General features: G+C 43.2%; 1 protein-coding gene across 4 annotated transcripts in view; it reads right to left on the bottom strand.

The window, feature by feature from the left end:
- The window catches only part of MYO1B (myosin IB), a 200,084-nt gene extending 180,186 nt beyond the window's left edge, over positions 1-19,898 (bottom strand). For 2 of the 4 annotated variants that reach the window (XM_061440561.1, XM_061440580.1), the window contains exon 1: positions 19,674-19,898. Coding sequence is in view for 1 of the 4 variants with exons in the window: in XM_061440552.1 (XP_061296536.1) it covers positions 78-94 (17 nt within the window). In the remaining 3 variants the exon portion in view is untranslated. Of the gene's footprint in view, positions 1-77; positions 181-19,673 lie in introns of those variants that run through there. The other 2 variants (XM_061440571.1, XM_061440552.1) reach the window with 2 other exon arrangements.
- Between the last annotated feature and the right edge of the window lie 7,950 nt (positions 19,899-27,848).

The following is a 27,848-nucleotide window of genomic DNA, read 5'->3' as shown; positions in this document are numbered from 1 at the left end:
GGTAGATTGAAAAACTACAGAGTTCTCTTTAAATGACATAATTATGACATCCACGTTTAGAAATTAAAACTGCTTACCAACTTTTCTTCTCCATTGTTTTTTCCACCAATTTAACTAGCACTTTAGCATTCAGTTCATATGAAAGGGAGAGACAAACATTCGTTGTGACAGGGAAAACACACTAAGTACAACAAATATTTTGCAAACAGATAAGAGGGGGAAAGTAGGTCAATATCCTGTGGCTAGGAAGACACAGCCTCAGCTTCCATCCAGAACTGAATTATATGATTAACCAGGCCGGACTCTCCTCCAATCACAGCCTCCTGTTCTGACCTGTGCCCCTAGGATGCAAAGGCACCGGAAGAACAAGGAATGAGAGACCCTTAAACTGTTTCCCTGTCATTAGCAAACTAGGTGGGTGAAAAAAATGCTTAGGAGCAATGTAACTAATAAAACAAGTGTTCAGGGATTTCCCTGGCTGCCCAGTGGTTAAGACTTTGCCTTCCAATGCCAGGCAGGCTCAACCCCTAGTAGGCAGAGCTAAGAACCCACATAGCTTGCAAGACCGGGAAGCCAAAAAACAAAACAGAAACAAAATTGTAACAAATTCAACAAAGACTTTAAATATGGTCCACATCAAAATAAAATTTTAAAAAATCTAAAAAACACACAAGTGCTCACACAGGGCTGATAATTCACTATAAAAAGAATATAGAGACTACCATCTATGTTCAAAGGTGAACTATTTTCATGGTCTAGGAGAATCACAAGAAGGATGGCTGAAGAGGTGAAACCTGACCATGAGGATCCTTTTTGAGAATGAGCAGGATATGGCAATCCACTCCAGTGTTCTTTTCCGGAGAATCCCAGGACGGGGGAGCCTGGTGGGCTGCCGTCTATGGGGTCGCACAGAGTCGGACACAACTGAAGCAACTTAGCAGCAGCAGCAGCAGGATACGATTACTAGGATGTGATTAAGGGCTTCCCAGGTGGCGCTAGTGGTAAAGAACCCACCTGCCAATGCAGCAGACATTAAGAGATGCAGGTTCGATCCCTGGGTCAGGATGATCCCCTAGAGGAGGGCATGGCAACCCACTCCAGTATTCTTGCCTGGAGAATCCCCATGGGCAGAGGAGCCTAGTAAGCTACAGTCCACAGGGTCTCAAAGAATCAGACACGACTGAAGCAACTGAGCACTCAGGATGTGATTAAAAAGAGAAGAACTTAAAACAAGAGGTACGAAACCTATTCAGAAGATGGTGTCTAGACAGAACGGCAGAAGACAGCTGATTTCATGTCCTGCTGGGCCATGAAGCTGGAAGGAAAGGTGAGCTGGGGCAAGGCTGAGAGTGTGAGCTGAGGGGGTGGAAATGGGCGGGAGAGAGGGAAGCATCACACAGCCTGCCTCTTGCAGTCATTACTGGTATCAGCACATCCAGAGGGCAACAAGTGTGACTGACAGTCACTGGTGATAGTCAGATGGCAAATGAAGTTGAGGACAGCCATTATAGATGATGGGAAGTCATCAAAAATTTTTGAGCAGACATGGAGACAACAAAAATTTGAGATTTGATCAGGAAATAATCTGAATTCGTTGGGGGAGTGAGAAGAAGCAGGAAATGGGATTGCTCTGTGCAGTGTTCAGTTCATGCACTGCATAAACATGGGCCAGCCAAGGGGTAATGTGGGGACTGACATCAAGTCAAGCTCCTGAGGGGCTGTGATTGCCCTAAAGGACACCTTTTTCTACTTGCATAAATGCACTGTACAAGCTAGCAGCAGGAAGTTCAGCTGGGGCATGAATCTAGAAGTCAGGAATAAGAACTAGGGTAGAACCAATGGAAATGAAACAAGAAGGTAAGTGCAAAAGAAATAACAGACAAATCTATCATAAGAGGTGGGAAACTAACTTAATAGGAAGGCACGAGAGAGAGGAGGATTTAAGACTCACATCCTTTTTCATCCTAATGTTTAAGTTTGGCTGGTTGGTTTTTTTAAAAGGTCAGTTAAGGTTGGAAGTCATAAGTAAATGATATATACCAAAGCCTATTAATATTATTTTTTAATATATGTATTTAATTGCACCAGGTCTTAGCAGTGGCATGTGGGATCTTAGTTCCTCCAAAAGGGAGCAAACACGGGTCGCCTGCAGTGGAAGCACAGAGTCTTAACCAGTGGACCGCCAGGGAAGTCCCCGAAAACCTATTATTTGAATAAACCCTATAAAGATATATATTTATTTTCCAATCTTTTTCTGTAGTGTTGAGGCTTTCTGAGTCTATGTCCATTGACTGTAGTCCCCAGTGGTCTCTTGTAAAACATTCTCCATGGCATCACTTTCCAGGTCTAATTTCTTCAAAGAAAGGTGAGGCTATAAAGACACCTGGGATGCAATGTGGGGTGGACTGCAGTATTCCTGACAAATGCTCACTACTCTTCTCTAAGGGGTTGCTAAATTCAGGTGTATAGCTAAGAAGGTTTCACACTTGCCCTTCCTCTGCCACAGGGATAAGCAGTGTTTCAGAGGGCACAGCTCCATCACACTGCACCCTGGACTGAGGGCCAGGGCAACATGGGCTGACCTCCCACCTCACCTATAATGGCCCACCCACTGTGAGTGTGATTATTTGAGTCACTAAGATTCTGAGGTTTACATAATCACAAATTAATCTACTTGTGCTAAATAACTGACAGTTTTAAAGAGAACACTTTTATTTTATGATCTCCCAAATCCTTTGGGATTCCCTGGTGGCTCAGTAGTAAGGAATCTGCCTGCCAAGCAAGACACGGGTTCAATCCCTGGGTCAGGAAGATCCCCTGGAGAAGGAAATGGCAATCCACTCCAGTATTCTTGCCTGGGAAATCTTATGGATAGAGGAGCCTGGAGGGTTCAGTCCACAGGATCACAAAGAGTCAGACATGACTGAGCTACTGAACGACAGCAAATCCTTTAGTTACTTCAGCTACTCCTAAATCAGCTGTAATCACTTTTAGAAACTTATTAGGTGGCTTATTAAATAATCAAATGAATTTTCATAGAAACAGTTCTTTTTGCATACATTTTAAAATCATTATATTAACTATAATAGTAAGTAAAGCTGGCATAAATAGGCTTGAAATAAATACAACTGAGTCCAGATAAGCATAGACTGGTAGGAAGAGAAGCTCAAGAGCACACTATAGGATGGCCCTCCAACTCTGGGCATTTACTGTGTTATGAGCATCAGCTGATATATTTTACAAAGGAAAAGAGCACCAACTAATCCAGCCAATCTGGAGGTCACTAAAGAGTTTTTTAAAGCTATGAGCCTAGACAGTTATAAGAATGAACAGTACTATCATATTACCAGGCTAAAAATCTAGTTGGCTTTTCAAAACCATATCCAACTACCATATTTATTCTGTCCCAAATGTACAGTCAGAAGTGCTTAAGTCATTTAAGAAAGCACAAAAATAACACTTCAAACCCACAACCAGACATAGAGTCAAGAGTACAAGGTCACATGTCTTTCCAATAACCTGCCTCTCAAAGATAGAAAGAAAAAACACAGAAGTTACTATTAAAAACTAAATTTGAGTTTCATACTTTAAAATTATATACTTCTTTTAAAACTGTCGACAGAGATAAATGTTCTTCTCAAGCTCGCCCAGAAAAATCTGGGTGCTTCTATTTTAGGTAGCCAAACAGCAAACCTACCCATAATTTATCTCCTTTGAGAAATCTGATAGCCTTTTCAACAAAAATACGAACTTTTATGTAGAAATCATGCTGATATATTTCAATAGACTACTGAGAGAAACACTGTGTAAACACATATACAGACACCCCAAAGTGACCAACCGTGTGAAATAACATATCCTCACAGTTCAACCCCAACTCCTTCACCAGCACCATGCATGGAAAGCCTCCCTCCTCTGCATCTAGTAGGACAACCTAAACTTCTATATACTTTTAATTCAAAAAGAGAAAAACCCACATCTGGAGAAAAAAGGCAGTAATACCATATCTACCCAAATAGTTCTGCGCCCAGGCACTACTGGGATAGTCACCTACTCAAGTCTTATTTTAAATGACATGGGCTCTTGGTGGGGGGAGGCGGGGTGGAAAGGAATCCAAATCGAAACTTTAGAGGGGAAAAAAAAGCATTAATTTCTAAAATATGAGGGGAACTCATAAAAATTTTGACTGAACCCTGACTAAATCAATGTTCCCACTATGTTTTAGTTTTTTTTTTTAACTGTGAAATGAGCAGCCATGAGGATAAAATTACAGAATGATTTAGTCTGATCATCAAATAAAATTTACTACAGGGTTAACCTGACACAACCTTTACACCTGAGAGAATGAACGCTTTGCTCTATGAGATTGAGTTAGAGCTGGGAGGAGTTGAAGACAAATAAATGAACTTGATTCCAGGAGGAGAATAAAGCCAGCCAAGGCCTAAATCCTAGAAAATCTGGACACCGAAGGACCAGGGGAGGTGAGGATGAGACTAGAGCAAAGGTCACCACAGCCACACTCGTGCGGCTCCGCGTGAGGGTGACAAGGAGCAGCAGAGCGTCAACGGTGTGCAGGATGGGGGACAAAGAGGAAGGAGAAAGAACAAGTGTGTCAGCAGGTCTAGAATCCACCTGGTAGGAGCTGAACTGTGCCTTCACCCCAGTGCCAAATTCATATGCTGAAGCCCTAACCCCCAGCACCTCAGAGTACGGGACAGGGGATCTTTCCCCATCCAGGGATGGAACCTGCATCTTCTGCATTGCAAATGGATTCTTTACCTCTCTTTACCATTTTTTATCCCTGGGTCGAGAAGATCCCTGGAGAAGGAAATGGGAACCCACTCCAGTATTCTTGCCTAGAAAATTCCATGGACAGAGGAGCCTGGCGGGCTGTAGATCAAGGGGCTGCAAAACAAGTCAGACACGACTGAGGGACTCAACAACAACACTTGGAGACAGGGCCTTTAAACAGGCAATTAAGTTAAAATGAACCCATTAGGGTGGACCCTAACCCAACATGACTGGTGTCCTCATAAGGTAACAGGAACACAGCCAGCACAGACTGAGGGATGCCTGTACAAGGTCCAGTGGGAAGGTGGCCATCTGTAATTCAACAAAAGGGGCCTCCAAGCAACCAAACCTGCCAACTCCTTGATCTTGGACTTCTAGTCTGCAGAACTATGAGAAAATTTATTTCTGCTGTGTACAACACCCAGTCATAGCATTTTGTCACAGCATTGCACGCAGATTAATACGACATTCTATAACCCCTTGTAAGACTGCCTACTTCTTTCTCCACAGCCAAGCTTTCTGACATACCCGACCTTTGACCTTGACCTTTGCCACCCTTCCTGTTGGCTGCCCACCACACTTCTTCCTAAAACGTCTCTCCAGCCCTGGCTTCCCTCTGGCCACTTCTTCCTGGCTGTCCACTTCCCACCCCCACCACTCCTTCTTCTCCTCAGCAGCTTCTTTTCCTTTGTCCACTTGTCACAGAATAACGTCTCCCAGACTTCTATCACCCACCTTCTCCCTTCCTCCCTCTTTACTCTAAGTGACCCTCACAACATCCACAGCCTCGATCACACCTAGATGCTGATGGTCCCTCCATCCAGACCTCAGTCCCTGGCCTGTCCCTGAGCCCTAGTGTCTACACTTCATGGATCTGTTAAACCCCACTCTCTGTCTGGAGGCCCCACATCCCAAATGAAACCCACCACTTTCAACCTGTCTGTGCCAACCATTCCCAACGTCACACAGGCTAGAAACTTGGGAGTCATCCCAGACCCCCACTTCCCCAGCCCTCTCCAACCCAGTCACTACAGCCCCCCACTGAGTAAAGAAGGGTACATCAGAACACTCACCACAATCATTGACCCAATCAGCACATTCTCAACAGCTACTATCAGCAAATCACCCAAAATACAGAAAAGGCTCACTGTACAAAAATGTTCATCATAGTATTATTATTTTATAGCAGCAAAGTGGTAGAAGCAACCCAAATGCCCAATAAAAAAGAGGTGCTTCAGGAAATGATTGTACTCAACAGAATACACAACTATAAAATTTATTTCAAAACCTGTAGTAATATAGAAAATACATGAACTCTATGATTGCAATCATTCCAAAACAAACACATAGAAAGCTTGAAAAGGAATATTCAGAAATGGTCATAGTTGATAGTTTAGAGTTAGCTGGCTCAAGAAGAGTCTTCTTTTAGTTTCATTTTCTAAACTTTCTGTAATGTTCTTAAGATGTTTTTTTTTAGTACAAAATATCCAAAAGCGAGTGTTTATTAGTAATCTTGGACCTTCTGAGTCACCTGGTTTCAGGATAAATGGGAATTTTACTTCAGAACTCCCTTCAGCTGCCATGCTACCTTCATGTCACATCTGTTGCAACATCCAACGCAAACTCCCACGAAATTATGTTTCCCTCTAAATCCTATTTTACTTGTAGCCCTCAGAGTGAGATCCTAAACATTAATTCTTTCAAGAAATCCAACTGGACACATTAACAGCTGCATGATTGCGGAACTGGGCTCCCAACATCTGCCATGGTTATTAACTGTTCTAGGAAGAGAAGATCAACACACAGGCGCTGCTGCCAGGAGGGCAAGTGCAGAGCTGGAGTGGAATCACAGAAGGTGAAGCCCCTTAGTATCAAGTGTCCAACAGGGTTGCAGACTAACAGGTAAGGAAGGGGCACTTTCCCATCCAAGGGGAGAAGCTGTCAACCCTTTCATCCCAAAGTCCATGAGATAGGAAACAGTTTCCTGTTGCATTTTACCTACATTTTCTGTTTCATTTTTAAATTATCAACAAATTGCAAATATTAAGGCTGGGCTGACAGTTTGACCACTATTTCTCAAACAACTCATGCCATCCCCTTGGCATGCGTCAGCTAAATCCAACAAATTTCTCTTTCTCGACGTATTGGTGTATATAAAGCTAAACAGACAAGCTATAAGATCTTGTCCATGCCTAGTGGGTCAGTGATAGTACAGACCTTTCAGAACTGCTGCCTTACTCAGTAGTAGCATATATGTTGTTTCCTTTTTAAAGAAACAAGTACTATTGCCTGGAAAATCCCATGGACAGAGGAGCCTGGTAGGCTACAGTCTATGGGGTCGCAAAGAGTCGGACACGACTGAGCGACTTCACTCACTTCACTCTGATGAATCCCTTTGAAAAGTAAATACTAAATCCCAGTTATGTGTGTTAGTGGCTCAATCATGTCTGACTCTCTGTGACCCACTGGTGGACTGTAGCCCACCAGGCTCCTCTGTTTATGGAATTCTCCAGGCAAGAATACTGGAAAATAGGTAGCCATTCCCTTCGCTAAGGAAATCTTCCCAAACCAGGGATGGAACCCAGGTCTCCTGCATTGGCAGGAGGATTCCTTACACCCAATCTATCAATCCAGATTTCACCGTAAGTAAACTAGACTTCCTTATACCAGAAGTTCTACCAAAAAGAACACACATAAATATTTACGTTATGTTCAAATCAGACATTGTGGTTGGAGATGAAAAACATTACAAACTGTGGAGTAAAGTATAGGAAAGCATCCCTTTATTTATATCCCCTCAACTAGATTTTATATTTGACTGTGAAACATCACTGAAATTAGCAATATTTCTCAAATAAATAGCTACTCTGCTGATACCAGGCAACATTGCTGTCACATTTCCTTTGAAATTCGTATCAGTATCATTTTGAGATATTCATAGCATGCCACTGCTTAAAAATAAATTCCTATAGATAAAACAAACTTAGCAGAAAAGCCCATTTCTCCACTCACAATTATTTGAGAAGGGACATATGAAAGGAAAACTGTAAAGCTCACTGAACTTTTTAAAAAAGTAATTAAAATCAACGGGCTTTTAAGGAAATGTGTCAAATTTGGCCAAGTTCTCTTTCTAAAGATGTATTTTGGCAATTTTCCAGAAAATTTTATTTTCTTAAGCTCCAAAATCACTGCAGATGGACTACTGCCACAAAATTCAAAGACACCTGCTCCTTGGAAGGAAAGCAGTGACAAACCTAGACAGCGTCAAAAAGCAGAGACATCACTTTGCCAACAAAAATCCATCCAGTCAAAGCTATGGTTTTTCCAGTAGTCATGTACAGATGTGAGAGTTGGACCAGAAAGAAAGCTGAGCACCAAAGAACTGATGTTTTTGAATTGTGATGCTGGAGAAGACTCTTGAGAGTTCCTTGAACAGCAAGGATATCAAACCAGTCAATCCTAAAGGAAATCAACCCTGAATATTCATTGGAAGAACTGATGCTGAAACTGAAGCTCCAGTACTTTGGCCACCTGACACAAAAAGCAGACTCATTGGAAAAGACCCTGATGCTGGGAAAGATTGAGGGCAGGAGGAGAAGGGGGCGACAGAGCATGAGATGGTTGGATGGCATCACCAACTCAATGGACGAGTTCAAGCAAACTCTGAGAGATAGTGAAGGACAAGGAAGCCTGGCGTGCTGCAGTCCATGGGATCACAAAGAGTCAGGCACGACTTAGCTAGTGAACAACAATAATTTTCCAGAATTTTGCTCTTTCAGCTTGGAAAACTTTAAAAATTCTGAGACATAACAAGATGGTGGCCATGGAGACAACCCTAAGCAAAATAAGGAAAGAGAAAAAATTCAACTTCAACACTCCCTCAATTTTCCAAGTCCCCCAAGATTCTCAGTGTTTTGATTTAGGAAATCAAAGACCACCCCCAGCAACCCACTCTAGTATTCTCACCTGGAGAATCCCATGGACAGAGGAGCCTGGCGGGCTATAGTCCATGGGGTCACAAAGAGACACAACTGAAGTGACTTAGCACACAGCACACAGACCACTCCCCCAGCCTTTAGTGAGCTAGGAAGTTAATTAATTCTAGATATGAATAAATAAAAGACAACTTAATTTAGATTTTTGAGGGTGAAAGTTACATTTATTTTTACGATTAAAAATAATAAAATTTAGTCTTTACTTTGAATTGTAGAAATGTGTGCATCATTTCCACATGACAAGCAAGTAAAGGAGAAAGATGGGGTCATTGAAAGGAGCGGTTCTCAAAGGGAGGGGAGTAAGAGGAGACCAAAGAGAGTAACAGATGGCCAGAGGCCCGCTCAGGGAGTGCAGCAAGAGACAAAAAGGGAAAATGATGGCAGAAAAATAAACACTCAAAGACAGAAGAGCCTCACAAGGTCCCACATCCCTGTCTTCTAACTTTTAGGGATACTTCTGCTGAAGACTTTTATTAAATATGGTGTGTTCCTGCAACTATAAGCATACATGGGAAACTCCTCCACCTATGAACTACAACCAAAACAGGCAGACCCCAGGCATCCCACCCTCTTCTGCCCTACTTGAGGGAATCATTAGGCAACAGCAGCCTGATCTTTCTCATAAGATTTTTGTGTATTATTATTAGTTCAGAGGTAACATAACCAGATTACAGAAAACATGGAAAATAAATAGGGTTGTAAAGTAAGCCACCCCAATCTACTAAATAAACATGATCACTGTGAACATTTTGGTTTCTTTGTCATCTTTCTTCCTATACATTTCTCAGAGGAGTATCTAGAGACCCATATCATATCATATATGCACTGCTTAGAGTCAAACAAATCTGAATATCTACTGGGGGAAAGGGAGGAAGAACCTCAGAAATCCATTTTCAGGAAAGACTAAGGAGTAGCAACCAACATTTATACCAAGCACTTGCTCTGTGCCTGACACTATTCTATACACATTTTGACTCACTGAATTCTTAATACAACCCAAGGAAGAAGGCTCTACTATTATCCAAATGTTGCAGATGAGAAAATGGAGGCAGAGACAGATTAAGCTATGTGCCCCAGGACGTGGACAGGGGCTGCTAAGCGTAAGAGTCAGGTTTCAAACCCAGTACCCTCCCCAAAGCAAAGTCTATGACAATTGAACCGCACTGTCTCACTGAGTAAGGGTCATCATCACGTAAGGGAAAACCAAACCTTTACACACTTGGCCCAGATACAAAGCCTCAAAGACCAAAAAGCTGCGACTGAAGTGTGCAGTCTGCGAGGGAATCAAGTGTGCATGACTCAGATCAGAGTCCCCCACCCCCACCCCACCCTTTCACAACAGAGCCCTCTGCGTGTCTAGAGAAGGGGCCAGAGGGAAATGGAAGAGAGAAACCCTAGACCTTGGAACAGCCAAAGATGGCCCTGCTCAAGAGCCCTCCCAGGAGGAGAGAGAGGGCTTCTCCAGACCACAGAGCAAATCTCAGTCCAACAGTGCAGAGCCCAGGACGCTGGTGTGCCCAGCAGCCACCAGGAACCAGGGCAGCAGCAGCGCTCAAGGGGTGGCGCAGGGGCTTGGGGGTGGGCAGTAGCCCCATTCAAGCCCTATCACACAGGCAGCGCTCTCTTTACCTGGGCAGCTTCATTTGAGAAGGAAAGGGAATACACTGACCAAAAATAAAAATTTTTATGTCATCATAACTTAAACATTATTACATACCACTATGATGATGAGGGTGTGTTAGTCGCTCAGTGGTGTCCAACTCCTCACGACCCCATGGAGCCTCCCAGGCTCCTCTATCCATGGAATTCTCCAGGCAAGAGAACTCCAATACTGGAGTGGGTTGCCATGCCTTCCTCCAGGGGATCTTCCTGATGACTTCTATGATGATAACTTACTAAGAAGTCAAACTTTTTAAATCATTGATTACTAACATTTCCATCAATCTATTATTAAAGCAGGACTACACCTCCGGGCTTCTGAGCCCACCTTCACTGCCTGGAAAACTCCACCATCCTTCTCTTCCTGGAGACACACATCAGGCAGCTGCATGAATGCCTGCTTCCTAAGGCAGGCCCTCCCTCCGCCCCCAAGCCAAAGTCTCCCCTCCCCACCTTTCTTATTCTCGGTGTCCTGTCCTTTCCCTTCATAGCAAATATCACAATTCACAAACATGTCATAAATATCTGTGTTCAATTCCGCAGTGTCTCTCCCTCACATTCCATGAGAACAGAAACACGCCTGCTCTGCTCACTGTTACCCAGCACCTAATACCGTGCCGAGGACATACTAGGCACCCAAACATTTGATGCCTGAATACATGAATGCATTAAACAACCAATAATCACCACTTCCCCTTACTTCTGAAAGTGTCATACAGAATTTTTAAACTGAAGTGAGTTATGACATTTCCATGACAGGCTGTTAGTTATTTCACACTTTTATGAGAAAAGCCGCCCGACTCCAGGCTCCCATAGCAAACACTAGTTGTAATGTGAACTTGGTCAAGAACCCATCAATAAACAAATACAAAATCGATCCCATTCCTGTATACCAGAGACACCAATCAGAAATGTGTTAAACGATTCCACTTATGATGACCACAAAAACCATAAAGCACCTTGGTACCAATCTAACAGAAGTTGTGAAAAAGTTTTACACATAAAATTATTAAAGTTACTTAGGTCTTCCACGTCCTTTCATTGAAGGACATAAAGACCTAATCAATACAGAGGTATATTAGGTTGCAGATGGGAAGCCATGAGACCCTAAAGATATCAATTCTCCCTGAACTTTTATTATGAATGTAATTCCAATAACACAAAATAAAAAAATAAATAAGCCACACGCTTGGAGAATATATGTGCAAGCTGACCCATGTGAAGGGAGAGAGAACAATGCAACATGCATTTGACACGTCAGCTGACACAAGGACAGAACATGGCATTTGGTGTGAATTCCAGTAATTTAACTATTATGGGTGTGCAGTGTTACTTCCAATACTTTGTTTCAAATATTTTCACTGTCGTAAGCTGTGAAACAGTAAATGCTACTAGCTCAGGAAAACTGGGTTGTGACAGATGTGTAGGTGTGACAGGTGGAGAGGGGCTTCCAGGAAAAAGGAAAATATCCAGGAGAACAACAAGGCAGAGAAGCAAAAGAAATATGTGAGCGAGAACCAAGTAACACATGGTCCCATGGAAAGCCAGACCGTGACAGATCTAGAAACAGTACAATGTAGTAACTCCAGCAGTGTTACCTACAAAGTGATCCTGCCACAACGGGGGACACTGGTCACAGAAGCTGGGACCTGTGCACACCCCATCTTCCTCTTAGAGATCCACAGTGCACAGGCACAAATAAAAGCCCATGACAAGGCTTTCTGCATAGAGGAAACTGTTTTAAGTTTATTTACAGAAACTAATTCAAAATGTTGTTTAACCAATACTTACTTGGCCAAGGACTCTTTTTTACTAACTTGTCATGGAACAACACCCTTTGGGAAACGTTGCATTCTGGTAACCCAGCCTTTTAAAGGCCTGAACCAGAACAGACTTAGGGATTTGAAAATAAAAGGCAACACTCAACCCGACACTGTAACTGAGTGGACGAATGTAAAAGTCACAGAAAATAGAGAAGTCAGTGATGCTTCCGAAACCCAAAGTCAAGATGACCGTAAGATTAGCGCAGACACAGGATCAACTACTTAGGTAATGGGCCCTAAGGCTGGATTTTGATGGATCTGGAGAGAAAGATACTCCCCTGGAAAGAAAACTGAGCAAGGAGTTCAAAGACTTGGAGTCCACTGACAGATGTATCCCTGGCTAACTTTTTGAGCCTGGGCAGTTCTCAGATACACGGAAGGGGTTATGGGGGTGGCCTGAAGGCCCTTTCAATTTTACCACTCTACCATTCCAAAAACTAAATATCTGAAGTCAAAACACCAAGAGAGTCAAGTTCTGCCTTTAAAGAAGGTGTGAAATGTTTACAGCACAGGATACAAATAAACAATTCAAGAATCTGAATATATGAATTTAAGTATAAGGATGAGAGGTCTTTAAGAGATTATACAATTATGGGTGCTAAAGAGATTGCCCCAAGATCTATAAAAGCTATATAGTCTCCTCCTTCCATTGTCACAAAATACTTAGTATTCCTAGGGCAGAAAGCAGATTCCTGAATCTGACCCAATGTGGTGGTTCATATATTTTTATGAATGCCTCTCAACACCCTGAAGATTTCAAGCAAGTGAGAACTTTTTACTAGATGGCTCACCACATCAGAAGTAAATCAAAACTGTGGTCAGCGTATTACAACTATAATTAGACAGCATGAGGGCTGCCAAAAAAAAAAAGCCATGCAAACTGGCCTAAGCCCTATGTTCATAAAAATTAAACTGCTCCTAAAAGCATTTAGACAGGGACTTCACAAAATGAATAAAAGAGTGATGATCCTTTTGAAGCACTTTCAAGGGAAAAAATGATCAGCTTATTTGCAATCTGAACACTGCAAACAGTGCTTCAGAGTCTAATACAGAATTTATAAGAAATGAGCACGAGGGTAAGAGAGAGAAGGTGTACACTGGCAAAAGTCAGTAGGGCCAGCGGGAATTTTTCAATTAAGGTTTTTGGTTTGTTTTTTTTCTCTTCTGGTGGAAGTGTGTAGAAAATGTTTTCATAAAGCCAGTGAAAACGACCAGTCAACTAATATGCAAACACACAATAACGAAACCAATAGTGAATAACCTGCTCCATTCCACTGTCCTTTCAAGGCAAATTTTCTAAAGCCTCTTCAAGGATGTGAATCTTTTTTAACAAGTTTTAAAACTTGTAAAGTACAATTCTGAATCATATCTTCATTTTAACACAACAAAATAAAGCCATCTGTGTAATTTCAAGGCATTTTGAGTCCATGCAAGATTGATCAGAAGTCTCTGGAAAGCAGAGACCTGGTATCCTCCTGGCCCCTCCGAGTTATCTACGAGCCAGGCACCTGGTGTTTGTAAAGCTCAATGTTGTGGTTTATCTGCTAAGCAAAGGAAGAATATCCATTTTCATTTACCTCTAGACTGCAACTTCAAAAACTGCCTATCTTGGACGAGAATGCATTTCATACCAATTCTTTTCTTCCTTTCTTTGTCCAAAGTCTTAACGCCCAAAGTTCCAGCTCTGCAATGGTACTCCCACAGTTTACCCACATGCATGAGACTCTGAGCTCCAACTGAATGCCCAGCAGCATAACTGTGCCCACAAAGACTGGAGGCCAGAGATCAGACAAAGCCCTGGAAAACTCCCAGAAGGCCAGTGAACTCCCACAGAAAAGGCGGTGATCAGCAGAGGATGAGAAAGATCACCAGGCACAGCTGGCTCCTTGGTTTGTTTCACCAAGTCCCCCTTACTTGAGAGAATAATGCAGGAGAGCCAAGCACAAGACACAGGGGAAAAAAAAGAGAAACTCAGAAGCATTTCAACCAACTCTCCCAGCACTAGTGCAGTCAAGGACACAGGAGCCCTGACTCCAGGGGACAAAGGAAGCGATCTAGGAGGGAGAGACACTGTCAGGGTGGGCTTGCTCTCTAACTCTATAAAACTCACTCCTCAAGGCTTCCAAGAGCATTGCACCAAGAGGAAGACGGCGAAGCATACAGTCTTGGGTTTGATCTCTACTAGCCTGGGCCGGTTACTCAACCCCCCGTTTACAAATACCTCCTACTAAAGAAGAACAATGAGGAATAAATCAATCAGGCTATGGAGAGAAGAACAATGAGGAATAAATGAATCAGGCTATGGAGAATACAGGATGCAGCCTGACACAGCCCAAGTACCCAACACTTAATGGACAACAGCATGAATGTCATGTAGCAAAATATATTACAATTCTTTGGTGACTTGGCATTTCCTGTCCACAATGCAAATAGGCCTGAAGTCTATGAACAGCCTCAGTGGGGCTGAACACAAGATGCGGAATGGTGGGATGCTGGCAGGGTAGAAAGCAGGAGGGACTTGCTGGACAGCAGGACCAACCATGGAGTGCAACACCCTCTCCCATGGGATGGTACTTTATACATCCTTGGGGTCTAAAAAAGGATACGGTCCTCTCTCCTCAGGCAGCAAATTCACAGGAAAGATGCTCCTTAACACACCAACCAGTCCAGCCTTCAGAGGCAGGTGTTCAGAAACTCAATCCTCTGGCACCATCAGAAGTTGGAGGAAACAAAACCAAGGCTCAGGCACTGTGCTTGGGTCCTCCCACTCTCACGCTTTGGTTTGTTTACAGCTTTTGTCTCAGCAGCAAGTGTTGGCATGGCCTTGGTCACCACAGCTGTCACAGTCATTTTCTTCATCACTAACATCCACTCTCTGGGGGCACTGAGCTGCCCTGTACATCCTCTGATACACAACAGATTTCCTTTGCTGTTTTTTAATGCACAGCCCTACATCAGCTGTGTGCTTAATAAGATATGAATTGATGAAGACACTGGCAACTGAAAAGAAACCTATGGGAGTTATAAGAGCATCCTTCATCCCTCTTAGCTGGTATGGAAAGTGCTCCCAGTTAGCACTCAGCAGCCTACGCGTGTGCATCCCCTCTAAATATCCAATGGATGAGAATGTAATGGCCTCAGGAGACAAAACTTACTGCACTTATACTACAGTCTCTGAAGACCCCAAATGATGTCCTAGCTTGAAATAATTAAACAAGTAAAGGTAGAACTTTCAGTCTTCAAAGTTTTATCTTAGGAACAACAACAACAAATAGAAACCAATATGGAATTTTCCACTTGCCCAGGAGCATTCTGAGAAGTCCATAAGCAATTGATGATGCCAAGTGTTCGGATCCACTCCGCTCCTGCACTCAGAGGTCTCCTAGGTCAAGGTCAGGTGCCGCCAGTTCAGCACCATACTCCACTCCCCACCCCAAGGACGGATACCACTTCCATTCCCCTCTCACGTGGATGCCTAAGCTTCCCTTCCCTTCCCCTGTGGGGACAGGATGAGCACAGAAATCCTGTGGAATGTGTGTTCCCACAGAGCTCAGAAATGTGATGATCTCAGAGGATATTGTAAAGAAAGACCCTTGACACTTCCCTAAGGAAGAATGTCTTCTGTAAAAGGCGACTGCCAGGACAAAAAGCAAGTGCTGGGAAAATCTACGGCCTGCTGCTGTGTATGACTCCAATTCTGATGTCCCACTTCCTCTTTAGAATCACATTCCTTCCCTCCTTATTCCTCTTCTAAAAAGACATGCTGGCATAGGTCTCAGTAAAGAAGCAAAGTGCAGTGTTCTAATAAAGGCTGGAAGAAAAATGGGCTAAAATAGATTTCAATAAATATCAAGTGACTATAAGATCTACTCCATTCCACTACCTTTAAATGTTCCCCCTGCCAAAAAAAAAAAACACTTATTTTTAAAAACGTGCAGCCTAACTTTTTCATTTATTTCATTCACTTAAAATTTATTAACATAGGCCATCAAACAGCAAAGCTTTTTAACAATACAATTTGAAGAGCTGTCACTAATCTAGCCTTTCAAACCTATCTCATAATGGTTTTTGAAAGAATCCATGATGGTAAGATACATGAAAGTGATATGAAATCTGAAAATGGCTAAACAAATACATACTTGGGATTCCCTGATGGTTTAGCAGGTAAGGAATCCACCTGCAATGCAAGAGACACAGGAGACTCAGGTTTGATCCCTGGGTCGGGAAGATCCCCTAGAGGAGGGCATGGCAACCTATTTCAGTATCCTTGCCTAAAAAAACCCCATGGACGGAGGACCCTGACGGACCACAGCCCAAAGGGTCACAAAGAGTTGGACACTGAGAGACTAAGCATAATCAAATAGATAATCAAGTTGCTATCATTCCCAGTATTAAAAGATAATCATACCATACACTGCAGACCTTGGAATCAGAGATTAGAAATCATATCTCACCTCCACCACTTACTAGATACCTACACAACTAAGCAAGTTACCAAACTCCCTAGGCCTCAGTTTCAAAAGTTAAAATGGAGATAATACCCACTTTATCAAGTTGTGAGGATTAATAGAATAATGCATATAAAACCTTTTTCACATAGTAAATACTAAATGATAGCGTAAAATCAAAGTGTCCATTGAAAATAGTAGAAGGGGGCTTCCCTGGTGGTCCAGTGGTTAAGAATCTACCTTGCAATGCAGAGGGCACCAGTAAGATATCTGGTCAGGGTAGACCCCACTTATCACAGAGCAACTAAGCACGTGCACTACAACTACTCAGCCTGCGCTCCAGAGTCCTAGAGCCTCAACCACTGAAGCCCGTGCACGTGGTGCCTGCACTCCACAACAGAAGCCACCGCAATGATAAGCCCATCCACTGCAACAAAGGGTAGCCCCTGCTCTCCGCAGTGAAAGAAAAGACCACTCAGCAATGAAGACCCAGCACAACCGAAAAATGAGAAACAGCAGAAGGGAGGGGGACAATAGAAGAATCTCACCCAAAAGGAGAACAAATATTAAAAACATGGATCCTACCCTCTGAGGATTCCCTTCTTGGCCAGATACCACTCCCACCCACCCCCACTCCTTCCCACTGATGTCAGAAGCTCCTCATTGCTTTGCGTAACTGTGCAGCAATCAGGGAGAGTCTGTCTTTTAACTCCAGGGTTGACAAAGTGATGATTCATCCCATCCCATGAAGAGGGTGCAGCCTGTAACCAGCCTCATCATACAATAGGGAATCCATGGAATGGCCTGTGGCCATAGACCAGCTATTTAAGAGCATCTCTCATCCATGTCTTTGGTAGCAGTGACAGACTTACACTTTGCATTTTGTCAATGTATATTCCAAAGAGTACTTGGGAGGAATCCAACTGTGCTCTATTTTACAAAACAATTCACAACATAAACAAAAAGCCCCAAATGCCAAGACAACAGTAAGGAAGGCAGTCTCCTCTGTTCACTGCCCATGGCACCATGTTTTGCCAAGCAGTGTGTTAGTTATAACGACAAACAGCTTGACGGTTGGACAGCATCCCACTTCAGCTGCACATCATAATGGCTCCTGAGGACAAATCCCACTGCTTTTCAGCCTGGCCTAAAAATCTGACCACATCCTAGTAGCTGGTACAGCTCTTTTCCATTACCACTGAGTGGTCAGGAAACATTTTTCTCCCCCGGAGTACGTTTCTCATCCCCCTTCTAAGGTTAAGAGACTTTCAAACTTGGTTGTCTTCAAATGAACAGCCAATGGGGTAGTTTACCCCTGAGCCCTCAGACGTCTCAAAGCAGCAGCTCTGCGTCATTTCCCAGCCCTGCCTGCAGCCAGACAACTATAACTGAATGTCTCCTAAACTATCCCCACAGTAATTCTAACCTTCAGTACAACTCTGGGATCTTTCCACCAGGGTCTCATAGGCACAAACCATGAATGCCTGGAAATGTCAGCCTCCTCCCTAAATGGTTTCGCTTGGAATACTCCATTCAAAAAACACTCATCATTCAATCCCCTGTGACTCCCCCGGGGAGGTCAGCCAATCCTCTTGGGCCTCTTGATTCCAATCTAGGAAAGGGTCACTTAACATATGCCCAACACCTTACATTCAATTCTACCTCCCCCTAAAAAAAGATTTCTGTTCACCATAATGCTAACCGTTCTCTCTCTTAGTCCATATGACCCACATTATGGCAGTGAAAGCACAGAAGTCCTGACTCCTCAACTCAAAGCCCAAAGAGTGGTGTGTATGATGTGTTTTCTGGGAAAGACTGTAAAGGGTTTTTCAATCTGGTGTTATCTAACCTGATTCATTTATTTAGCAATGTCTAATTTTCTGATGGTTTTCCTCCTCAAATATTCCTGGAAATTTGTTATATTACAATGGAGAAAATTGTGTCAAAATCAATGCTATAAAATTTGCTCCCTACCCATTCGAGTCAATACCTACTAGCTACAAACACGGACCCACAGGCACATATATACACACAAATACTCTGATTTACAGCGGGGGGTCAAAAAAGTCTTCTTCCATTCTAATTAAGAAGATTTGATTTCAACAAACCAACACTGAGAACGCCTAGAACTCAAGGAAGTACACAACTTGTTGCAGCAATAAACGCCCGGCAGCAGTCTGAACAAAGCATTACAAATAAGCTCCAGAAACCCACACAGCAAGCCCTTGGACAAAATGCTGGGTGTTTGTAATCAACTCCCCACTCTCTCTCATCACCCACTCCCCAACCCTCTTCCCCGCCCCAGCAAGAACCCTCCAGGACGCCCGCTCCTGCTTCCATTCCTGCCCCGCCCCCTCCCCTTCCCTCTCCAGGACCGTGAATCAATCCCATCCCGGGCAGGAAACGAGACCCAGGGCAGCCCCCTCCGCTGCGGTGGAACAAAGGAGCAGAGCGCAGCTGCACGCGCAGGACGCCCCATCGGGTCCCGGGCCCTTTCTCCCCAGCCGCCGGGGCACGCCGCACCTGAACCCCACTCCCCAGGACGCCCCATTGTTCTCCCTCTGCTTTCCTTCCCGGAGGAGGCCACCCCGCCTCCTTCTATAGAACCAGGGGGCCAGGAAACAGCTGTGCACCAGGGGGATGGAGGGGGTGTGGGTGAACACCAGGAAGACCTGGATTCCACTTTGCCCACAGGTACGAGGGGGATGGGGCAAAGTGAGAGCAACTTAGTTTAGCGCCCTCTACTCTCCCACCGCCCCCGAAGCAACTGCGGAGTCGCGACCACCCTGCGCGACCTCCAGGGTGCACGGCTCTCGCCGCCTCGCCGCCCGGCCCGGGAGTGAAGACCGCAGACCCCGCTGCCCAGCGCCCAGCGGGTTGCGTCAGGACCACGGGGACCGCGGGCACAAAGGACCGAGCGGGCAGGGCAGGGGGAAGAGGGAAAGCGCTCGCGCTACCTCGCCGAGCGCCACTCTGCCTCCTCGTCGTCCACCCTCTCCGGCGCGCTCCGGGACGTTGGCCCTCTGCGAGGCTGCCGGGCTCCCACGCGGCTACTCGGCGGATGCTGCTAGCGGCTGCTGCCCGGCGACTGCCGGCCCCTGCGCCCGCGCTCCCACACCGCCTCCAAGCGCCGCAGCCGGGGCTCCCGTGCGCGCCCAGTTGCAGAGTGCGCGGCCGCTGCAGAGTGCGGCGCTGCGGCGGGAGGCGCCCGGCCACTCCCCTCTCCCCGGCGCGGGCGAAGGGGCCGGCCGAGGGGCGGGGGCGGCGACCTCGCAGCCTGGGATTCGCCCCTCCGCGAGCCGGCAGAACCGGGAGCCGCCGCCTCCCAGCCGACTCACCTCCGGCCGCCTCGGGGCCGGCGGCACAGCGCCCCCCGGTGAGTGCGGGTGCAGCCTCGGCCCCAGGACCCGCCTGCACGGGGCAAGCAGTGAAAAGAGGGAGAGGAAGAGGCGTCCCTCTCAGCCCACAGAAGGCACTGCCCTTCTACGTTTTTCACTCCCGAATTTATTAACATCAAACGACAAATATAATTACTGGAGGGGCAGGCCAAGGGGACCGGGCCGGCGGGGAATAACTAGAAGCCAGACTGCAGGCACCGGCTGGCAAAGAGTAGGACTGCTCATTGTTCCTTCTCCCTTGGATAAAAAAAAGTTGGGATACCCAAGAATATTGGAAAATATTAATCTGACCGAAAAGAAAAAAAGTATACTGAGTAGCAAAGTGTGCTTTTATTTACAAGATTTTTTAATATCTGCACAACAGTACATATGAATATAGAATGATCAGTGACAAAGTGTTCATCTGTATGTTATTTCAGCATCCTGGAGTGGATAGAGAAAAAGGCCCTCCTTCACTCCAGCTGGGTTCTTGTCTCTTTGTAAAATTCAGAGCAAGCCATTTGACCCTCGCCCTGGTTTCCTCATCCCAAGAAGGGAAGGGTGCTCATCCTAACTTACTCACTGGGTGAGGTGAGGATTACTTGGCTAAGGTGTTGAAAGCAATGAAGACATGGTAATTGTTACTCATGTTTCTGTTTTATCCAATAAGGAAATAAATTGCCAAAAATGGGGCCAGGTTTAAATGGACTGACCTATATCTGGAAACTGTCACTAAAATGAGGTGAACCAAAGAATTCAGACCATATATAGTAACTGTCCCCACAGGCATAAGAACCACAGGCAGTGCTATTTGTCAAATGCTACCAGTAGAGACTGAAAAGGTAACTGTATCTTGCTTTGAAATGACACTATCATTAATGGCACCATCAGCATTCTGATGTACATAAGACACCAGAGATGTTCTAAACTTAAACATATTGAGTACCAGGTTCTGTTCTTTTCCTGTTTAATCTTCACAAAAAAACTGGGAGGTAAGTTACCCTCTTTGTCCTTGTTTTACAAACCAGAAACCAAGAACAGAGAATTCCTCCAGCTAATAAGTGGCTATACTTGTTTGAGTACATGCCTGCAAATTCCTTTACACTCCTTCCATTAAGGAATGGAGTTAATTGCCTTCCTCTTGCATATAGGCTAGACTTAGTGATGTGATTCTAACGAATAAAATCCAGCATAAGTGATGTTACATAACTTAAACTTCTGATTCTAGGTCGTTAAAGGAGCTCCAGCTTTCACCTGGCCCTCTCTTGGGAAAATCATCCTTGGAACTCAGCAGCCATACTATAAGGAAGCCCAAGTCACATGGAAGGTCAGGTATGAGTGGTTCTGCTGATGACGCCAAGTGAGGACCCAGCCCTCAGCCGGATGAACAGACAGACATGTGAGTTACGAAGCCACTGAGATTACTCCAGTCCCAGTCACTGACTGAGAGACCTCAGAAGAAACCCTAATTGAGCCTAGTCAGTGCCTAGAAACAGGAGGGGTAATAATTATACAAGATTGTCTTCAGGGTGGTCACTGCAGAGCAGTAGACACGGGGAACACTGGGAGAGCTGGGGTGTGAACCCAGGCAATCTGACTCCACAGTCTTCACCACAGTCAAGCACACCACCTCAGACTTTGATAACCTAGCCTAAAGAACACCCTGAAGATTTCTGCCTTCGCAACAGACAGCATACAGACCTGCTACCTGATGACAAGTGTTAGGCTCTCTTCTCCATTTTGCCCATCTGACTTAAGGTTCCAAATTGACTGCTTTTAGCAGTTTGGTAGTCAGGGAGCCCCTGACCTCTGCTGTCCAGTCCAGCTTTTCAAAAATCACAGAAATTCAAATGGTAGGTTCACAAGAACAAATGTAAATAAGTGGTTTGAGAGAATGGGCGAGTTCTGTAACGTTTTGATCTTGGAAGAAGACCAGGTTAGTAAAAAGTAGGTTTAAGACAGGTATGTACTGAGTAGGATAATTAAGAGAGCTTCTCTCAAGAAGGTTTTGAAGATCCTGCCCCAAGAAAGAAATTGGGAGCATAGTTATGTAAGAACAGTTTTGCTTCAAGAAGAATCTACCAGAGTGGGGACACCTGAGGCATTCTCCCTGTTTGTTTTTTTTTAAAGCAAGTTCAGAAAATAAAATAGTAGAAATTGTTGAATTCATCCTAGTAACACTGAGAAAATGAACCAAGAAGCTATTCAGTTCAGTTCAGTTCAGTCGCTCAGTTGTGTCCGACTCTTTGCAACCCCATGAATTGCAGCATGCCAGGCCTCCCTGTCCATCACCAACTCCTGGAGTTCACTCAGACTCACGTCCATCGAGTCAGTGATGTCATCCAGCCATCTCATCCTCTGTTCTCCCCTTCTCATTCTGCACCCAATACCTCCCAGCATCAGAGTCCTTTCCAATGAGTCAACTCTTCTCATGACGTGGTCAAAGTACTGGGGTTTCAGCTTTAGCATCATTCCTTCCAAAGAAATCCCAGGGCTGATCTCCTTCAGAATGGACTGGTTGGATCTCCTTGCAGTCCAAGGGACTCTCAGGAGTCTTCTCCAACACCACAGTTCAAAAGCATCAATTCTTCGATGCTCAGGCTTCTTCACAGTCCAACTCTCACATCCATACATGACTACTGGAAAAACCATAACCTTGACTAGACGAACCTTTGTTGGCAAAGTAATGTCTCTGCTTTTCAATATGCTATCTAGTTTGGTCATAACTTTCCTTCCAAGGAGTAAGCATCTTTTAATTTCATGGCTGTAGTCACCATCTGCAGTGATTTTGGAGCCCCCAAAAATAAAGTCTGACACTCTTTCCACTGTTTCCCCATCTATTTCCCATGAAGTGATGGGACTGGATGCCATGATCTTCATTTTCTGGATGCTGAGCTTTAAGCCAACTTTTTCACTCTCCACTTTCACTTTCAGCAAGAGGCTTTTGAGTTCCTCTTCACTTTCTGCCATGAGGGTGGTGTCATCTGCATATCTGAGGTTATTGATATTTCTCCTGACAATCTGGATTCCAGCTTGTGTTTCTTCCAGTCCAGTGTTTCTCATGATGTACTCTGCATATAAGTTAAATAAGCAGGGTGACAATATACAGCCTTGACGTACTCCTTTTCCTATTTGGAACCAGTCTGTTGTTCCATGTCCAGTTCTAACTGTTGCTTCTTGACCTGCATACAAATTTCTCAGGAGGCAGGTCAGGTGGTCTGGTATTCCCATTTCTTTCAGAATTTTCCACAGTTTATTGTGATCCACACAGTCAAAGGCTTTGGCGTAGTCAATAAAGCAGAAATAGATGTTTTTCTGGAACTCTCTTGCTTTTTCCATGATCCAGCACATGTTGGCAATTTTATCTCTGGTTCCTCTGCCTTTTCTGAAACCAGCTTGAACATCAGGAAGTTCACGGTTCACATATTGCTGAAGCCTGGCTTGGAGAATTTTGAGCATTACTTTACTAGCGTGTGAGATGAGTGCAATTGTGCAGTAGTTTGAGCATTCTTTGGCATTGCCTTTCTTTGGGATTGGAATGAAAACTGACCTTTTCTAGTCCTGTGGCCACTGCTGAGTTTTCCAAATTTGGTGGCATATTGAGTGCAGCACTTTCACACCATCATCTTTCAGGATTTGAAATAGCTCAACTGGAATTCCATCACCTCCACTAGCTTTGTTCGTAGTGATGCGTTCTAAGGCCCACTTGACTTCACATTCCAGGATGTCTGGCTCTGGGTCAGTGATCACACCATCGTGATTATCTGAGTTGTGAAGATCTTTTTGTACAGTTCTGTGTATTCTTGCCACCTCTTCTTAATATCTTCTGCTTCTGTTAGGTCCATACCATTTCTGTCCTTTATCGAGCCCATCTTTGCATGAAATGTTCCCTTGGTATCTCTAATTTTCTTGAAGAGATCTCTAGTCTTTCCCATTCTGTTGTTTTCCTCTATTTCTTTACATTGACCACTGAGGAAGGCTTTCTTATCTCTTCTTGCTATCCTTTGGAACTCTGCATTCAGATGCTTATATCTTTCCTTTTCTCTTTTGCTTTTTGCTTCTCTTCTTTTCACAGCTATTTGTAAGGCCTCCCCAGACAGCCATTTTGCTTTTTTGCATTTCTTTTCCATGGGGATGGTCTTGATCCCTGTCTCCTGTACAATGTGCCAAAAATGTTTCTAGAGCAAAGCTATGTTTCTTTTTTAAAAATACCATTAGCCTATTTTTCATAACTTTCAAACTTCTGAAGACATACCATAAGGTTTTTAAATACTTTTACCTTCCTGGCTGTTCTTTCCAAAAGTCAATCAATCAACAACTTTTGAATTTAAAAGAAGCAGATTACAGTTGTTCTAATAACTGTCAAGAATAGATAATAAATCCATCAAGTACAAAGCATTTTTTACTTTCCCCTCAGTCTATTTGAAGGAAGTAGAATCTGTGATGGAGAAGGAAATGGCAACCCACTCCAGTGTTCTTGCCTGGAGAATCCCATGGACGGAGAAGCCTGGTAGGCTGCAGTCCATGGGGTCGCACGGAGTCGGACACGACTGAAGCGACGCAGCAACAGCAAGCAAGAATCTGTGAAGAGACAAAAAGACTGTTATTATAATCATAAACATAAATTCTCAAATCCTGGAGTAAAAGAATGTAAGAAGTATATTTTACCTCAGTGAAAACATGCAGTGATTTAAATTAAAACACGGAAAATCCTGTCATCTTTGTGGAACAATTTAGAAATAAAAACACATTTGTGTGTGTCCCAGGAAGAGAATTATTTTACCACTAAATGTGTAGAGTTGTTGTTTTCCTTAGATGTTTTTACTTGAACCCTTAAAAAAAATTTTTTTAAGAGTTCAACATTGGAGAAAATTGACCAACAAAAGGATTGTTTTTGTTGATTCTACCTCATATTGGTGTAGCAAATGACATAGTGTGCTGGAAGTCATAGTTTTAGATTTTCTCACTGGTTCTGTGGGCAACTAACTTTAGAATTTTAGCTAAAAAGTCCATGCTCTCTGTTCTTAGTTATTTTACATCATCTTGAATGTGTTCAGAGCCTCTGGTTCTAAAAAATCTAAGAGTCTTTATTCTTGCCATGTTTTCTCTCCCTACCTACCTGTCCATAGTTTTCACCCACTTTACTTATCCTTTGAGACCACACTCAGTTCTTACCAATTACTGACCATCTTCTTCAATTGGATCCTGCTTCCTTTGCTCTAGTAACATCTTGATGCCACATCTCCATACTTCGCAATTTGTCCCAGGTTGTGAAACCTTTCCAGTTGTTCTTTTTGGCCTTTCCAACTAGATGATAAATCTCTAGACTAAAGGAGTAATTCAGTTTGGGTACACCAAGTCCGTGATAGTAAGAACTTCCTCAGAGAGCTTACTCTGTTCTAGAACATAATCTAAATTCTCTGCATGTGTGTTCATTCATTTAACCCTCATAACAGCTCAGTCAGGTAGGTTTTTATGATCCCATTTTACAGAGAATGAAACTGAGGCAGAGCGAAGATTAATACCGGCCAGAGATTCCACAGTAATAACACTAGAGTCAGGATGTGAAGCTGGTCAGTCTAGCCTCAGGGCTTGATCTCTTACCTAAAGTCTAAAAATAGACTTCCTCTCACATCTGTGAGCTTTTTTTTTTTTTTTTTTTGTCTCTGAGAAAACAAGTACTGTCTCATTTCTTTAATGTATATATTTCTTAGTTTAGAATAGTGCTCTAAATGCAGTAAGAACTGAATTAGTATTTCTCAGTTACATGAAAAAAAAAATCTTTTTTTATGTATTTAAAGAATGCTTTGAAAATAAATGCATATTGCTTAAAGTATCATTTGATTCAGAATAGGTATTGTAGAAAATATTTCTATAGCATTTTCAGCTTCTGGGACTCAGCAGGAAATATACAACTCTTACTCTTAAGTATTAAAAAAGCTATAGATAGAAAGTAGCTAGGAAAATAGATCTTGAAAGTTCTCATTATAAGAAAACAACTAAAAATTTTGTAACTCTGTATGATAATGGATATTAACTGGTCTTACTGTGGTGATTATTTTGCAATTTGTACAAATATCAAATCTTTACATTGAAATTAATATTGTTTTGTCAATTATACCTCTGTAAAAATAGAATTAATTTAAAAAATTAAAAACTGTAGATAAGCTATAACAAAAATATTACAGGGTTAAAAATGATTGATAAAATTTCTTCCAAGCAGGAAAGTTTGCTAAAAGTTTTAGATGACAAAAAGAGAATTAAAAACTCAGGAATAGCGCTCCTTATAGGAACTATATGTGAAGACCAAAACTGTACTTTATAAAATATGAGTGTAATTGAGCACTAAAATTGGGCAGTGAAACTGAAGTGTAATTTTTTTCTCCACAAAATACATTTGTCTATAGCTCATAATACTGATCCCTCAGATAAATTATAGATCCATTGCCAGGAAATTTAAAGCCTGAATTTTTCCCCTAACATTTTACAGTTTAGCATTTTGTCATTTCAACTAGTGGAATAATTGTCTTTTTTATTTCCTCTCAAGCTGTAGCAAGTGAGTACCATTATGGCAAAGCCTTGCTGTTAAGCAATAAATCAATCTGAAAAATGACTAGATGGTTTTTCCAATCTTTTTTAAAAAGCATTTTCATTTTTTTAATGGTAACTGGGGAGTTTGTCATCTCATTGCCAAGGAGACCTGAGGAGGACTATAAGGAAAAGCAAATTCTATGCCAAAACACACACAAAAAAATTAGCTATCTATACCAAATGAAGAGCAATTAGCAAATACATGAAGTAATAGTCTGCTTCTGCTTCAGTCCCTAAAACTAAATGTCCATTTATTTGAGTATGGTGAATACATTCATCACAGGTATTAGCATATGAAAGAAAATACTGATAGAGAAAGATAATTGTGTAGCCAAAAAGCGTTTTAACGTATTAACAACCAAGACAACACATAATCCAGGTGTAAAGACTATTGATTAAATAAACCAAAATTTAACTGAAACTAAAAGGCTTTCATAATAGATTTGCTCATTGTTTTCAGCTGTGTTCTCAATCCTGCCATCGTCTATACAAGATGAGACGCTCCATGAGGGTAGGAATTTTGTCTCTTTGGCCCACTGTCATGGTCCCAGAGCCTAGAAACATACCAGGTTCAATATTGTTGAACTGATGAATGATGGGGTTTTTTTCCACCAAGGCTTGTAGGATCTTGGTTCTCTGATTAGAGATTGAACCTGTACCCTTCAGCAAGTGAAAGTGCAGAGTCCTAATCACTGGACCACCAGGGAGTTTCTGAATTTTAGAAATCACTGTTATTTTAGGTAAAGCAAAAGTGGAAGTCCTTCAGTCTTGTCCGACTCTTTGCGACCCCATGGACTAAGTAGTCCATGGAATTCTCCAGGCCAGAATACTGGAGTGGGTAGCTTTTCCCTTCTCCAAGGGATCTTCCCAACCCAGGGATCAAACCCAGGTCTCCCTCATTGCAGGCAGATTCTTTACCAGCTGAGCCACCAGGGAAGCCCACTGAACTAGCACATAATCTCAGTCAATATTTCCAAATGGGTCTTAGATCAATTTTAAAACTTTGCACAGCAAGGTAAAACAAAAGTAGGTCTTGCTGATGGATTCCCCGGTCTACTTCAACTGGGAGTAAAGCTGAAACTTTAAAGAGAGAAGCACCGAAGAGTAGCCCACCTCCTGGGGAGGAAGAAGAATGAGACCACTTGAGCCCATGTATTGAACAGC

Source organism: Bos javanicus, chromosome 2 (genome assembly GCF_032452875.1).
Source record: "Bos javanicus breed banteng chromosome 2, ARS-OSU_banteng_1.0, whole genome shotgun sequence".
NCBI classification, from domain to species: Eukaryota; Metazoa; Chordata; class Mammalia; order Artiodactyla; family Bovidae; genus Bos; species Bos javanicus.
Note: the sequence above shows the minus strand (reverse complement) of the source record. Positions and strands in the feature narration are given on the sequence as shown.